A 16294-nucleotide genomic window follows, 5' to 3' on the forward strand; every position below is an offset into this window, starting at 1 on the left:
CTTTCTACGGGCTTGAAAGTCCATTACTGCAGACCACTGGGTTCTGCTGATAGTAGAAAAAAAGGGTATTTCCTACCTTTCCAGCACCACTCTTTGCTGATCTCTCAACTGCTATTGCTTCAGTTTAAAATCTCCATATATTGCAGCAGGAGATGGCAGCCCTTCTGCAGAAGGGAGCAGTTGAGTTTATTAGGCAAGAAATTAGCCAAGTTGTTATTCTTCTTCCTGATCCTAGAACTCAGCATCTTAAACTAGTACCCGCAAGGGAAAGTTCAGAATGCTGTCCCTGGATTATGTCCTTCTGGTGCTGGAAGTTGAAGACTGGTGGTGTTCCTCGACTACTAGCACGCTATGTACTTCCATATACTTACCATGCAGTCGCTCAGGAGGTACCTGAGCTTTATGTCAGGGTCCGCTCAGGCAGTTGCGGCCCTCCAGCTTGGACTAACAATGGCAGCTCGGGTATTCACAAACGTGATGTCAGTGGTTGCAGCCCATCACATGAGATGGAATCTCTGTATTCTCCTACTTGGATGAATGGCTGCTCACAGCCAGCTGGCCTCAGATTGTGTCATTTCACATGCAGCCAATGGCATACCTGGTGTTTTTCCATGGACAAGCCCAGTCTCACTTAAGACCTCTCGGATCCTCCTGTTCATAGGAGCAGCACTGCACACATTACTTCGATCCTTCCCTCCTCCCCAGAGGATCAGAGATATTTGAGATATGTTTCAGGTGTTTTGAGAGGGAGCTCAAATTTTATTCCGGATGTTTCTTGTTCTGCTGATTTCCTCCTTCCCCCAGCTTGCACATGAGGACTCTCCAGTGGGCTCCTCAGCAGGCATTGGTTCTAAGATGAGAGAGATCTGGCGGACATCATTGTGATATCCTAAGACATTACTGCAGACCTGACTTTGGTGGAGAAGCACCTATCCCCCAGTTATATTGTTGCATCCTCCGACAGCTGTGGACACAGTGGTGACGGATGCATCCACTCTAGGCTAGGATGAGGTGCGCATCTGGGCCTCTTCAGGGCATCGCAACAAGGACATTAGACACAGATATCAGACTTTAAATAGAAAATAGTATATACGTAGTTAATAACAGAGAATCATATTATGTCCACTGATGTGTGGTGTGCACCTATGGTGTTGTCACCCTATACCAGGTCCAGGTGTCCCCTATTATTGAGGTGTAGGCAGTCTCTAGGAAGCCAGGGCTCTCTAGAGGTAGCTGTGGAGGAGCAGCCACGGCTTATCTAGGAGGTATGCAAAGCACAAGCAATACCCCCTATAGTTACACAACACTTACACCCATGAAAGAACCACCCAGTTTTACAAAAATAAAAGTCCTTGATTTTATTGACACAAATCCTATGTAGGCAATACTCTACTAGCAGGTGAGTAAACACACTATTATATACACCTTAGTAATTAGAAATGAGCATAGAAAGCAATAGAAAACAATGCAATAAGAATGGTCGATAGTGATCCTTGGGGAAGCCCAAAACATATACTAATTTTTTATTAAAATGGAGTGCGAATGCTGGACCCCCACCCAGGTAAATGGAATCTGTAGAGGGGAGCTGGAGGAACTGAGAACCCCTAAAGGTAAGTACCAGAGTGCCCCCAGCAACCAGGAGCGAAGAGGTAGGTACCTGTTTTTTGCCAAACCCACAGTGAAACTTTGTAAAAGGACTGTGCAAGATCCAAGCAAGACTGCAAGAAACAGAAGATGGATCCAGACAAAAGAGGACCTGCAAATGAAGGGGACCAAGTCCAGTTCGAGTTGGACTCTCCGTTTGGGGCAGGAGCTACTATCCACCCTTCTGGAGATGCAGGGCCAGCTCGACAGTGAAGTCCAGGACTCTGCTCTGCAGCACAGCAGCAGAGGAAGAGTTCCAGAGGTGATGCAGTCGATGTCCCACGTCGGAAGAAGAGTTGCAGTCCGTCAGTGGTGTGGAAAAACCCCCAACAAGCCTTGGAAAAGGCAAAAGTTGCAAAAGAGGAGTTGCAGAGCTTCCGGGACCAGGAAGGTCCAAGGGGACGCAACCCAAGGAGGGGAGTCCCAGGCGTCCCCCAGCAGTCAGGAGAGCAAGAAGTTGTGGATGCAGCCCTCACAGGCAACTCGCAGGCACAGAAGTCAGTGAGGCCTACTCAGCACACCTGGCAAGGAGTCCCATGCTGCTGGAGCAGCAGGCAGGAGACCAGGCGTTGCAGGGAAGAGTGCAAGAGGCAGGGGCTACACAGAGCATGAAGATCCCTACGAAGAACAGCCAACAAGCCTTGGTAGCTGCAAGATTTTGGTTACACAGTGTTACTGTCCTGCAAGGAGAGGCAAAAACTCACCACCTCCAAAGTTGCACAGCTGGCAGAGGGGACCAAGTGGACCATCAGGGCCACCGCCTGTGTTGCTGGGTCCACACAGAGTTGCAGGAGAGAGGACCCACCCACGCAGCTGGTCGTCGTTGCAATTGGTGCCGGCGGATCCAGGGGAGTGACTCCTTCACTCCAAGGGAGATTCCATCTTGCTTCTTGGTGCAGACTGAAGACTTGCTGCCCTCACTGGATGCACAGCTGGGGAAATGTTGCAGTTTCATGAAGGAGCCAGAAAAACAATGTTTCATAGCAAAGTCATCGCTGGAGCTGCAGATTGTAGGTTCCTGTGAAGTCCAGTTGCGATCCCAGTGGGCAGAAGTTGAAGTGAACGTTGCCAAAGAGTCCTGCTAGAATCTTGCACATCGAATCTGAGGACCCACCCAAGAGGGAGACCCTAAATAACCCTGGAAGGGGGATTGGTCACCTATGCTCCCAGAGGCCTCTGCTCACCTTGGATTCAAGATGGCAGAGTGAAGTGGCCATCAGGAGGAGCTCTGGGTACCACCCCTGGGATGGTGATGGACGGGGAAGTAGTTACTCCTTTTTCCATTGTCCAGTTTCGCACCAGAGCAGGGACTGGAGGTCCCTGAACTGGTACCGACTGGTTTATGCAAGGAGGACACCAAATGTGACCTTAAAAGCATATCAGTGGCTTTGGGAGTCTACTCCCTCCAAGCCATTTAACACCTATTTCCAAAGGGAGAGGGTTTGCCTCCCTATCCCAAAGGAAATCATTTGTTCTACCTTCCTGGGCTTGAGCTGTTTAAAAAGCAGGAGGGCAGAAACCTGTCTATTGGATGGCAGCAGTGTGGGGTAGTTGGGAAAGCCCTGCAAACTGGTAGGAGCAAAGCTGTGGGTTCTCTTGGGAGCCCCCAGAGTGCATGGAATCATAGAACCAATACTGGCAGCAGTATTGGGGTATGATTCCCACATGTTTGATACAAAATATGCCTAGGTTCGAAGTTACCATTATGTAGCTAGACATAAGTAGTGACCTATGTCCAGTACATGGCTTCCCCGCACTCATGAAGTCCAGGAAAATGGATCTGAAGTTTGTGGGGGCATCTCTGCTCATGCAGGGGTGCCCTCACACTCAGGTACTTTGCACCCTGCTCTCTGAGTTAGGAGGGCCTGCCGTAGGGGTGACTTAGTGACCTGGTGCAGTGACCTGTAGTGAAAAGGGTGCATGCACCCCTTAACGCAGGCTGCAATAGCAGGCCTGCATAGACACTTTGCTTGGACTTCCATGGGTGGCACAATACGTGCTGCAGCCCATGGGGAAACCATGGTGTCCCAGTGACCTTGGTACCTAGATACCATATACTAGGGACTTACATGGGTGCACCAGTATGCCAATTGTAGGGTACTTTCCTACATCCATTAGCCACACCAATCGAACCGTGGTGCCTGTGAGTCAAGAGATGCTGAAGCACCTTGTTGAATTAACTCCCTGTGCTCTGAATGATCCAGTGGCCAAATGGGTACTAAAATTCAAAAAGGAAGATCAAGCTACTTCCCATTTTTTACCAAACACCTACATGGCTGGGATTAGGAGTCCGGCTCAGTGCTGCACTACCACTCTTTAAGCTGGGCGGGGGTCACTCTGGCTCCGGGAAGCGCGGAGTCGAATCAGACGCAGGCTCCGAGGGCGGGGGCCTTGTGCGTGGACGCTCTTACCACGTCACATTGGCCGAGCAATGGGGTCAAGGCAGAGAGCGATAGGACTTATTTGACTACTTCTTCTTTCCTTGACCCGAGGATTTAGAAGAAGACGAGTAGTGATGACTCCGCGACCGATCTCGAGACCTTCCTCTCGAGCGAGACCAGGACCCTCGCGGAGTCGAGTGCCGGGCCGCCATTAGCTTTAGGGACCGCTCCCTCAAAGACTTCGGGTGCATGGCCCGGCACTCCGAGCACGACTTCGGGTCGTGGTTGCGCTCAAGACACCACAGACAAATCCGAAGAGGATTGGTCATCAACATCGTCCGATGACAGTTCTCGCTTGAATCCGGTCTTCAGGGACATCCTCGACGCACCAAAGTTTCACCTAAAAAACTCGACAAAACGGTTGAATGTGGCCAAAAAATAACCAGGGTAGCTCTTCTCTGGATCAGCGCGTGGCACGGAATGAAAGGAACTGATGTCACTGCGCGAGGGCGGAGTCTATATACTACTCCTGACGTCAATAAGGCGACCACGACGCCAACGATGCCCGCGGAGTCGACTGACGGCACCTGCCGACGCGCAAGGGTATTGCTCGAAGAAAAAATCTCCGGATCCAGTCTGACTCCTGGGGGAAATTCTAAGGTAAGGAATCTGCAACTAGAATATGTCTACCAGATATTTCGTTGCCGAAGGTAAGTAACTTGTACTTTAAATCAAAATCACCAAATTAAAACAATGCAGCAGAGTTTGAGTTTGGTTGCTGTCATTGAGAAGGCATTGACTCCATTAAAATGCAGAAGAGTACTAAGTTTCTTCAAGGTTGATATCGAAGTGTGAGAAGAGGTGTTTATGAATAATTATTGTACTTAAATGTGTATTCGCTTGTGCACTTTGCAAATGGTCAGGTGTAATTGCTTTCATTCTGACATGTTAGTTGATGGATTAATAACAGATTTCCCTTTTTGAATTATAGGCATTGAAAGATATAAAAAAGGAACGTCCAATTGTGCGACGCAAGTCGGAACTGCCTCAGGATATCTACACCATGAAAGCCTTGGAGTCGCATTGCAGAGCTGATGAATTATTAGCGCATGATGGACATTAGACTACATTGGGGAAACATTGTTTGACAAAAACTTTTTTCTGGACTCTCAGACAAAAAAACTATTTTTTTGTGCCATACCATCAGCTATACAGTCAAAACCTTCTTCAACTCAGTTCCGTAGGCAATAATTTAACACCATACACTGCTCAAGATTAGTTCAAACAATGGTAAATCATACAATTCTACATAGGGAACCTTGATGTGGCAAGTATTGAAGTTGTATTCGTTGTTGTATCATTACAAAATCAAAGTATAATTCACACAAACCTAGTGAAGTCTGAATAAACTGTTTGCTCACTAATAAATTCCAAATGTTGTCCTTTTTGAGATTCCAGTATAATTTGAAGCCTTGAAAATTATCAGTAATGAGCACTGTGACAGTGGCATTTTCTTCCTTTGCACTCAGCATTGTACAATTCTCATGTTGTCAAATGCTTTGCAAATTTCAAATTATCTATATTAATTCTTTCCTGCGTGTCAGTCCTTTTGAACAGTTTCCATGCAAACCCTTCCTTTATTTGCACTTCATGAAACTGTTCTGAATTAACTAATATTAATTAAACTGTTTCCAAACAGTTTATACCATAAGAACTCTTGCATACCGTGGATTTCTGTGACAATCCTCACACAGTTGTAATTTAGTTCCTTTAAAGGTTCCTTTGCTGTGGGTGTGTGCGTACTGCGTCCAAGTTCTTTCTACATACTTATAAAGCCATATTTGCCATCTTAGCCTGTAATTGTTAAAGCATCAAAACTGCACTGGTGGAGGGACCGTGTGCAGACATATCTATTTGCATTGCTCTGTCTGCAGTTTTACATTTGAAAAGAGTTTCCTTTCATGTGTATTTTTAAAATGTGTTTAATTTTGAATAAAATACTGCTTTACTGCTGCTCTCCTTCTTAACCTTTTCAAACATGCACATCATTTTTGAGCTCTGAGAGCTTTGCATTTTATAGGAGGCAGGTTATGGTCACCTGAGTTGAAAGCGCATTTTTTTCTTAGTTGGAAGGGTGTTTGCCGTTTTGTAAAATGTGAATGTACATTATTATCTGTGGGCCCTGGATTGGTCTCTTGAAAAACACAAATACCAATATTGTGACAAGTGTATAATTTGATTTAAATTAGTTGTTGAAATAAGCCGATATGTTGCCTTTTGTGAAATGTGTGTTTAAAAGTTTAAGGTGATAGCTGCAGAGATTTTACAGATTGTATCTATTTTTGATTTTGATCAAGCACATTTTTGCAAACACCATGCAAACAATGTAAATATATGTGTTGCTGTTGATCTTTCAATGCTGCTATATTTTCACTAGATGTACAAGCATGTTTGAGCTTTTTATGTGAATTGTTCAACATGGAGGCGGTGGGACATTCTCTTAAGATTTTGTGACATGTCCTCTATTTGACTTCTCTCAGGGTGGCCAGTATTTTACTTTTTTTCCCCCAGCTTTAATGCAGTGCTCTGTTTCAAAAGCTCCTTTTCTTTATTGATTACTCCACTTTTTTGCCTTTAAAATGCAATGAGGTTTCTGCGTATGTATATCAAGTTATAATATTGCTTCTAAAAAAGTGTTTTTTTTTTTTTGTTAGTTACCATACTTTGAGCATTCTCTTAAATGTTCATTTGAGCATTTATTGGGGTGCCTCTGCAATTAAAACAAATGTTCTCATTTTTTACCAACGTCTAATTTACTGTATGTGGAAAGGAAACACTTTGTGAGGAAATTAAAATGCCAGACAAAGTACGTGACCATCTCCAGGTTGACAAATGAATATAATTCTGAAAATAAATGGATATTTCCTGTTAAACTTGAAATGTATGTGCTGTACCATTATGATAACTTAAATATACAAAAGCTTATGATGCCTTCTCCTTTTAAATGAAAATGGGTGCTCTTTAAATGTATGTGTGATATACCATTGTTTGAACTTTATCTTAAGCTAAGTTTTTTGGCGAGCTTTAATTTGTGGTGTTAAGTATGCTTGGGTAAAACTTTTATGGAAAGAAAGTCTTTGATTTTACCTTAGGAAAATGTTTGTATCAATGTTTGGTTAACCTTGTAAAAGCTCAACATATGAGAACATCTGTGTCTTGATTATTTTCCTGTTCACTGAAGAACAACATTCACCAAAAAAAATGAAATGTCATTCAGTTTTTCAGCTGCAATTTAAATGCAGGTTTGATTGTTGTCCATGGTACATTTCTTTGTTAAAGGATAAAGAGATGCCACTAGTGTAATGGCATAAAAATCAACGCTAAATTCCAGTTGTTGAAACAACTGCTTCCAGAAATATAACTGAACTTTGCCAGTTTGAATGATTTTCTTCCTCAATTGTGTTAAACACCTTCATGTGTGTGTGGTTTTTTGTTAGTTTTTTTGTAATATGCCTGGTTATCAGGGACATCAACAGTAATATAACAAGTGTCTTCAGTGTGGCGCTAGTATGGCTTTATTTTAATATTGTATATACACGTATTTTGTTTTATGGTAATAAGTAATAAAAACCGTAGACTCACTATTTTGTACAAAATGGTCCCATGTACAGAATAAAAAGTTACTAGAAATGGCAACTTAGATTAAGTGGCACAATTATTTTTCTTTTAGACAATGTCTGTACCTTTTTGATGTTAAGTTCAAGTGTATCTATTTTTGGCATTTTGTAATTCAGGATGTTTTTTTGATTGGCATTCTGTTTTTGATGAAAAACTACATACACTTGCCATTTAATGTGCTTTTATTTAGTTTTTAAATGGTGTATTATATGAACTAAATAAAGAACATTTGAGTTTTAATTGTTATGCAAACTAGACATACATAGTGAAAAAGTGAAACACCTTTTTACAACGTTGGTGTCCTAATGTTATTTTATGTCTAATAGCTGCTTAGCAAACACAAGACATAACCACCTTATTGAAGAGAAAAGAATGCAATGGAAATTAGAATGCTCTCCTCTCGAAAGTGCAATTTTAAGTTTGGTTCATGGGTTTGACTACTTTGCCTTTCCCAAAGGTGTACTACAGAGCCCAAAAAAAAATATATGTATATATTTCTGATGGATGCAACTACCTGTGGATTCCTTACCTAATGAAATCTCCCAATGCGCCAGCATTCGGCGAAAATTTTCTTCGAAGCTCTGCACGTTGACGAGGACGTCACGATTGCCCGACTCCATTGCGACGCCGTCTCATGTCATCGAGGCAATAAGAGGTCCTCGCCAACATCAGTTCCCTTTTTTCAGTGCCTTCGAGTAACGTTTTTTTTCTCCAGGCTCTAGGGAGCAACTGTTTCTCAGAAGGTTATACTTTGTATTATGTCTCCTCCCAGGAAATCCGGGCCTAAGCCCTGTAGGGAGTGCGGGCCGTATGTCGGTGACGGACCTGCATAATGACTGCTTGTGGTGTTTAAGCTCCGAGCACGATGTGGAGGAGTGCAGTTCGTGCCAACAGATAAATCCGAAGGCACTCAAAGAATGTGAAGCCAAGTTGTTTTTGGCTAAGTCAAAGAAAAAGGAGAAGCGCCAACATCGGAGGTCGACTTCCAAATCTTCGAAGACCCATAAGCGACGTCGTCATGACTCCCGACACCAGCATGATTCCCGACGTCGGTCAGAGAGGGACAGGTCTTGTTCAAGGTCTCCATCGGCTCGGCGTCGTTCGACGTGGGAGATCAGCCCGACAGTGACGCCTCAGACGCAGAGCCCTCGGCTTCTCCGGCGCCGTCGGTCTTTGAAGTCGACCCTCAACAGAGCCCTGGCTTCTCACCAGTCCAATCGGAGGTGCCTGATCCGACGCCGGCTCCACAGGAGTTTACGGCACTGACGCTGCAAGGGTATCTGACACCGCAGGGATACCCGGTGTTCCCGGGTGCAGATCCGGATGCATTTTTTAATGCAATGTTTAATATCTTTGCCTCCATGGCTCCTGGCGGTGCACTGGCTGGTCCCTCAGGTCCCTTGGCCTTTGATGTGGGTGATCCGCCTCAATGCAGGCAGACGCCTTTCATGCCCTTCTGTCCGGTAGAAGGTTCTGGTTCGGCTCCAGTCTGCGCTGGTGAAGAAGGCCTGCCTGTCCACGGCGCCGATCGATCCGGTGTCTGGCGAATCCGAAGATCAACACCATCCGAGGTCTTTGACGTCGGTTAACTCATTGTCGACGCCAAGGATAGAGGCCTGGTTGCGTTCCATGAGAAAGGCTCTGAGACTGTTAGAGGAGCAGGAATATAGAAGGCAGCTCCTGGAGGAAGGAGAGATCGTGGAGCCCCTGGGAGACCTTCAGGGCTTGGACTCCACTAGCGGTCTTGACACTTCCCCAGAGTGGGATTTGGCATCTCCTTGGGAGTATACTGAGGAGGCTGCTTCATTCCATTCAGTGGTGAGGAAGATGGCAGATTTTCTAGATCTTCTGCTTCCTGCAGCTGTGATCAAAACTAACATCCTCACAGAGGTATTGCATCCTGCTTCAGCTGCGGCGGAGCCGCTCCTCCCCTTTAACGAGGCACTCACGGAACCGATCATGGAGGTGTGGAAAAAGCCAATATCTTTGCCTGCTGTGAGTAGATCTGTGGCGAGGAGATACCGAGTGGCTCCTGTAGATCCAGGTTTCCTTTCAAGGCACCCGACTCCGGAGAGTTTGGTGGTACAGGCCTCGTGTTCCTCACGCACAGCTCCTGGGTCCTTTCCTGGGGCCCCGTCAGACAGGGAATTGAAAAAGATGGAACAATCTGCAAAAAAAACATTCTCATCGTGCAGTATGGCCCTGAGGTCTACCAACGCAACCTGTGTCTTGGGCAGGTATATCTATGCCTTAATGGACGCGGCCAAGACTGCTCAGCCTGATTTTGTCCCAGGATGTTCTCAGCCTTCTGTCTGAAGAGCAGGCAGCAGCGACTCAGATTATTCAGTCAGGACTAGATACATCTGATTCGGTGGCCTGGGCGATGGGCACATCTATAGCAAACAGGAGGCACGCTTGGTTGAGGTCGTCGGGGTTTTCATCTGATGTACAATCGACCCACCTAGACTTGTCTTTTGACTGGGAAAAACTGTTTGATACTAAGGCTGATTCTGCCTAGGAACGTTTCAAGGAGAGCAGGGCTACCGCTAAGTCTCTGGCTTGCAAGCTTCTACCACCACTCCTTTTAGATCATTCAGGAGGTTCAGGGGGTTTGGGTGTGGCTCTTCCTTTCGGGGGATATTGCAGCCAGCAGGCCAGCAGCCTACCACTACTCTTCTCTGTAGGTCATATAGGGGGCGGGGTAGGGTTAGGACCAGAGGGGGCCACCCAGCAGCACCTTGCCTCTTCCACTTCCTCGGGATGGGTGCAACAGGGAAAACAGCCTTAGTCCTCCATCCATTCCATCCCATACTTCTCCTGTAGGAGGAAGGCTATTGCATTTTCTCCGTATGTGGGAGTCAATCACATCAGACTCCTGGGTCATCAATATTTAGGAGAAAGGCTATGCCCTTCCTTTTAGGGAATTTCCCCCTCCCATCCCTCCCCGCCCTTCCTTCTGCATGGAAGACCATCTCCTGTTGTTGCAGCAAGAGGTTCTAGTCCTTTTGTCAAAAGGTGCAGTGGAGTTGGTTCCAGAGCAGGAAAGGGGTCAGGGTTGTTATTCAAGATATTTCCTGATCCCAAAGAAGGATGGTCGGTTGAGGCATATCCTGGACCTGAGGGTTTTGAATTGGTTCCCCAAACAGGAGAAATTCAAAATGCTGACCCTAGCGTAGGTGCTTTTGGGGTTGAACAAAGACGATTGGATGGTGTCTGTCGATTTGCAGGATGCTTACTTTCATATCCCCATTCTGAAGTCGCACAGGAAGTATCTCTGGTTTGTAGTGGGATCGCAACACTACCAGTTTGCGGTCCTTCCTTTTGGTCTTACTTCCGCACCTAGAGTCTTCACGAAGGTGATGGCGGTGGTTGCAGCAAATCTCAGGAGGAAGGGAATAGCGGTATTCCCTTACCTGGACGATTGGTTGATCAAAGCCAAGTCTCCAGAGCTCGTGCTACATCACCTGCAGTTGACAACCCAGTCGTTGTTCGACCTGGGATTTTCAGTGAACGTGCCCAAATCTCACCTGGAGCCCTCTCAACGCCTCCTGTTCATAGGGGCAGTACTGGACACAACAGTGAATCGGGCCTTTCCTCCGCCTCAGCGGATTCATGACATTCGGGCGTTGATTCCAATGTTTCGAAGTGAAGCGGTTGTTCCTGCCCTCAAGGTCCTTCGTCTGCTCGGTCTGTTCGCTTCATGCATTCTGTTGGTCACTCATGCACGCTGGCACATGAGGGCTCTTCAGTGGTGCCTCCGCAGGCAGTGGTTTCAACACAGAGGGGATCTCCGAGTCGATAAGGATCTCCAGAGTCGCTGCAGCGGATCTGCAATGGTGGGCTGTGGACGGCAACCTTTCCCAAGGAAACCCGTTTTCACTACCACCGCCAGTGGCCACGGTCGTAACGGATGCCTCCACTCTAGGGTGGGGAGTTCATCTGGGGGACCTGGAGATCAATAGTCATTGGTCTCCAGTGGAACAGATGTTTCATATAAATCTATTGGAGTTGTGGGCGATACGTCTAGCTCTCAAGGCCTTCCTCCCTTACCTTTGTGGTCAGTTGGTTCAGGTCCTGACGGACTACACTACCGTGATGTGGTACATCCACAATCAGGGGAGAGTAGGGTCGTACCTTCTCTGCAGAGAGGCTCTGCGGCTCTGGTCCTGGGCACAGGACCATCAATTTGCTTAGTAGCAAACCATTTTGCCGGGATTTCTGAACGCACGTGCGGACAGTCTCAGTCGGAACATCTCGACGATCACGAGTGGCGTCTCTATCCAGACCTGATCCTTTATATTTTCCGGATGTGGGGATTTCCACAGGTAGACCTGTTTGCCACTTGGGAGAACGTGCACTGCCCATCGTTCTGCAGCCTCCAGTATCTGGTGCAAGGAGCGTTGGGGGACGCTTTTCAGATGTCCTGGTTCGGCCAGTTGCCTTATGCGTTTCCCCCCCATACCCTTGATTCCTCGGGTTCTGAGGAAGATTCGCCAAGACCGGGCCCAAGTTATCGTGATAGCTCCGGATTGGGCAAGAAGGGTGTGGTACACAGATCTTTTCCAACTCTCACTGTGCCCTCCGCTCTGTCCCCCTCACAGGGCAGACCTCCTCTCGCAGGGGCAGATTTTACACCCCACCTCCAGAGCCTGCACCTACATGCCTGGAGATTGAACAGGGCAATCTGAGTTCCTTTTCTCTCCAACTAGAAGTGGTGGACGTTATTTTATCGGCCAGGCGACACTCCACCAAATGTATCTATGCTGGCAGATGGGCAAAATTTGTGGCTTGGTGTCGAGAGAATCAAATTGATTCCTTACGTGCCCATTTGTCGGACGTGTCATCGTTCGCGTTATCCTTGGCGCAGAGGGGTTGTGCAGTTGCGACTGTTAAAGGCTATTTGTCGGCACTGTCAGCCTTTCTGTGCCTGCCTGATCAACCTTCCTTATTTAAGTCCCCTATAGTTTTAATGTTCTTAAAGGGCCTTACTAACAGGTTTCCTCCCACTCCTTTTGTTATGCCTCAGTGGGATTTAAATTTAGTATTAACATTCCTGATGGGTTCACCGTTTGAACCTTTGCATAAATGTCCTTTAAGGTTTTTGGTTTTAAAAACAGTTTTTCTTATAGCTATTACATCGGCTAGGCGTGTGAGTGAGCTTCAGGCGCTTAGCGTTAAAGCCCCTTTCACTTCCTTTCATGTGGACAAGATGGTGTTGAGGACCAAGGCGGCTTTCCTACTGAAGGTTGTTACACCCTTTCATTTAGGGCAGTCTATAACTCTCTCGTCTTTCTAGCCTCCTCCCCATCCATCAAAGGAGGAGAGACTGCATCGGCTGGACCCAAAAAGGGTGTTGAGTTTCTACATCAAAAGGACAAGAGAATTCCGAGTGGAGGATCAGCTCTTCATTGGTTATGTGGGGAAGAGGAAAGGCAAGGCTGTCCACAAGAGGACACTAACCAGGTGGGTTGTTCTTTGCATCAAAGTGTGTTATTCCTTGGCAGGAAAAATGCCTCCTGAGGGAATTAGAGCCCATTCCACCAGGGCTAAGTCCGCCTCTTCGGCCTTGGCTAGAGGTGTTCCTTTGGCTGACATCTGTAAGGCCGCAACTTAGTCATCCCTTCATACTTTTGCAAAGCATTATTGTTTGGATTCAGAGGTTAGGAGAGATGGCCATTTTGCACGGTCCGTGCTGCAGGATTTTTTGGTTTGACCATTCAGGCACCCACCACCAAGTGCAGTACTGCTTTGGGACTCTATTCATTAGGTGAGGAATCCTCAGGTAGTTGTATCCATCAGAAGAACAAGTTACTTACCTTCGGTAACGCCTTTTCTGGTGGATGCACTAGCTATCTGTGGATTCCTCACGGTCCCACCTGCCTCCCTGTTGCCTGGACGGTCTTGCCAGGATATCCTGGGGTGCGTTTGTATATAAGAATGTGTATTTTTGCTTGATAGTATATGTACATATTTTTACACGTGAGGTTATATGTTTTTCAATATGTGTGTATATATATATATTTGATATTTTGCAATTTATGTTTGATTAAATATTGTGTGTTAAATTTAATTGATGTGCTTATGTCAAGTATGTATTGTAGGTAGTCACCCATTCGCCTCAAAGGCACGTAAAAAATTGTGAAAATTGACGTCAGTACGCCGGTGAGGACCTCTTATTGCCTCAATGACGTCAGACAGCATCACGTGGGAGTCGGGCAATTGTGACGTCCTCGTCGACGTGCAGAGCTTGGAAGAAAATGTCAGTCGAATGCTGGCGCATTGGGAGAATTCATTAGGTGAGGAGTCCCCAGGTAGCTCGTGTATACACCAGAAAAGGTGTTACCGAAGGTAAGTAACTTGTTCATATGTTCGATGGCATGTGTAGCTGCAGATGCACATGCTGGGCATATCTCGCCATCTAGTGTTGCACTCGGAGTGTTACAAGCTGTTTTCTTCGAAGGATTCCTTTTTCGTGTCACGGGATCACCTCTCGGTGGTAGTGCGCATCGACTCCTTTGTTAGATTGTTTTCTTTCCGTCGTTGGGTTCGGACGTGTTCACTCTCGCTCTGGGACTTTTGATTTGTAAAAAGTACTGTAAGGAAATGCCTCCTTGACATGGTTACCCCCTGACCTTTTGCCTTTGCTGATGCTAAGTTACGATTTGAAAGTGTGCTGGGACCCTGCTAACCAGGCCCCAGCACCAATGTTCTTTCCCTAAACTGTACCTTTGTCTCCACAATTGGCACAACCTTGGTACTCAGGTAAGTCCCTGTAACAAGGGCCCTGATGCCAGGGAAGGTCTCTAAGGGCTGTAGCATGTCTTATGCTACCCTAGGGACCCCCCCCCCACTCAGCACATGCACACTCCTTCACAGCTTGTGTGTGCTGGTGGGGAGAAAAGGACTAAGTCGACATGGCACTCCCCTCAGAGTGCCATGCCAACCTCACACTGCCTGTGGCACAGGTAAGTCACCCCTCTAACAGTGAACTTCTGTTTGGCCATCCTGTTAAGGGACCACTAGCTCTTGTGAAAGAAGGCTGGGAGAGACCTCTTCATGAGCCTAAGCAAGATATAGTGGACTATGTACTAGGCCTACCTTCCAGGATGGCAGAGTACATGGAAAAGGCAAGTAAAAACCTTGAGGCCAGCCAACAACTCCAGAAGATGTGGTATGACCAAAAGGCTGCTATGGTTGAGTTTCAGCCAGGGCAGAAAGTCTGGGTTCTGGAGCCTGTGGCTCACAGGGCACTCCAGGACAGATGGAGTGGCCCTTACCCAGTGCTAGAGGAAAAGAGTCAGGTCACCTACCTGGTAGACCTAGGCACTAGCAGGACCCCCAAAAGGGTGAGCCATGTGAACCGCCTCAAACTCTTTCATGACCGGGCAGATGTAAACAAGTTAATGGTTACAGATGAGGACCAGGAAGCTGAGAGTGAACCTCTCCCTGATCTCCTCTCCTCTGACCCTAAAGATGGCTCAGTAGATGGAGTGGTGTACTCAGACACCCTCTCTGGCCAACAGCAATCTGACTGCAGGCAAGTCCTACAATAGTTTGCTGAGCTCTTTTCCCTGGTCAGACAAACCTGCGTACCCATGATGTGGACACAGGGGACAGCATGCCTGTCAAAAACCAAATCTTTAGACAGTGTGACCAAGTTAAGGAAACATCAAAGTGGAAGTACACAAGATGCTGGAATTGGGAGTCAAATGAGCACTCAGACAGCCCCTGGGCTAGCCCAGTGCTCTTAGTTCCCAAACCTCACACAAAAGATGCCAAGAGAGAGATGAGGTTCTGTGTGGACTACACAGGGCTTAATTCTGTCACCAAGATAGATGCTCATCCCATTCCAAGAGCAGATGAGTTAATTGACAAATTGTGTGCTGCCAGATACTTAAGTACCTTTGACTTAACAGCAAGGTACTGGCATATAAGAATGGCACCAGAAGCAAACGAGAAATCCGCATTCTCTACACCTGATAGGCACTATCAGTTTACTGTGATGCCCTTTGGCTTAAAGAATGCCCCTGCCACCTTCGAAAGGTTGGTGAATCAAGTCCTTGCTGGCTTGGAGTCCTTTAGTGCAGCCTATCTTGATGATATTGCTGTCTTTAGCTCCAACTGGCAGGATCTCCTGGTCCACCTGAAGAAGGTTTTGCAGGCCCTGCAAGCAGCAGGCCTCTCTATCAAGGCATCAACATGTCAGATAGGGCAGGGTACTGTGGTTTACTTGGGACAACTTTTAGATGGAGGCCGAGTTCAGCCACTCCAACCCAAGATCCAGACTATTCTGCTTCTCACCTGCCCCCTGCAGGAACTGTAACACCTGGCGGTGAGCCTTTTGTTACAGCGCCCCAGAGCATTCCAGGTAGTGGAGATGCCCGCCCCTCCGGCCACTGCTCCACCTTTTGGCAGCAAGGCTGGGGGAGATAATGAGAAAAACAAGGAGGAGTCACCCCCCAGTCAGGACCGCCGCTAAGGTGTCCTGAGCTGAGGTGACTCTTACTTTTAGAAATCCTCCATCTTGTGGATGAAGGTTTCCCTCAATAGGATTAGGGATGTGCCCCCCTCCCCACAGGGAGGAGGCACAA

At 46.9% G+C, this 16294-nt stretch overlaps 1 protein-coding gene across 3 annotated transcripts in view; it reads left to right on the forward strand.

Moving 5' to 3' along the window:
- Nucleotides 1–7725, forward strand: part of PPP2R5C (protein phosphatase 2 regulatory subunit B'gamma) — a 1141542-nt gene extending 1133817 nt beyond the window's left edge. For all 3 annotated transcript variants that reach the window (XM_069208343.1, XM_069208345.1, XM_069208344.1), the window contains one exon: nucleotides 5017–7725. In XM_069208343.1, the coding sequence (XP_069064444.1) occupies nucleotides 5017–5148 (132 nt within the window). In that variant the 3' untranslated portion in view covers nucleotides 5149–7725. The remainder of the gene's footprint in view (nucleotides 1–5016) is intronic.
- The last annotated feature ends 8569 nt before the right edge of the window (nucleotides 7726–16294 follow it).

This window comes from Pleurodeles waltl, chromosome 9 (assembly GCF_031143425.1).
Source record: "Pleurodeles waltl isolate 20211129_DDA chromosome 9, aPleWal1.hap1.20221129, whole genome shotgun sequence".
In the NCBI taxonomy this organism is placed as follows: Eukaryota; Metazoa; Chordata; class Amphibia; order Caudata; family Salamandridae; genus Pleurodeles; species Pleurodeles waltl.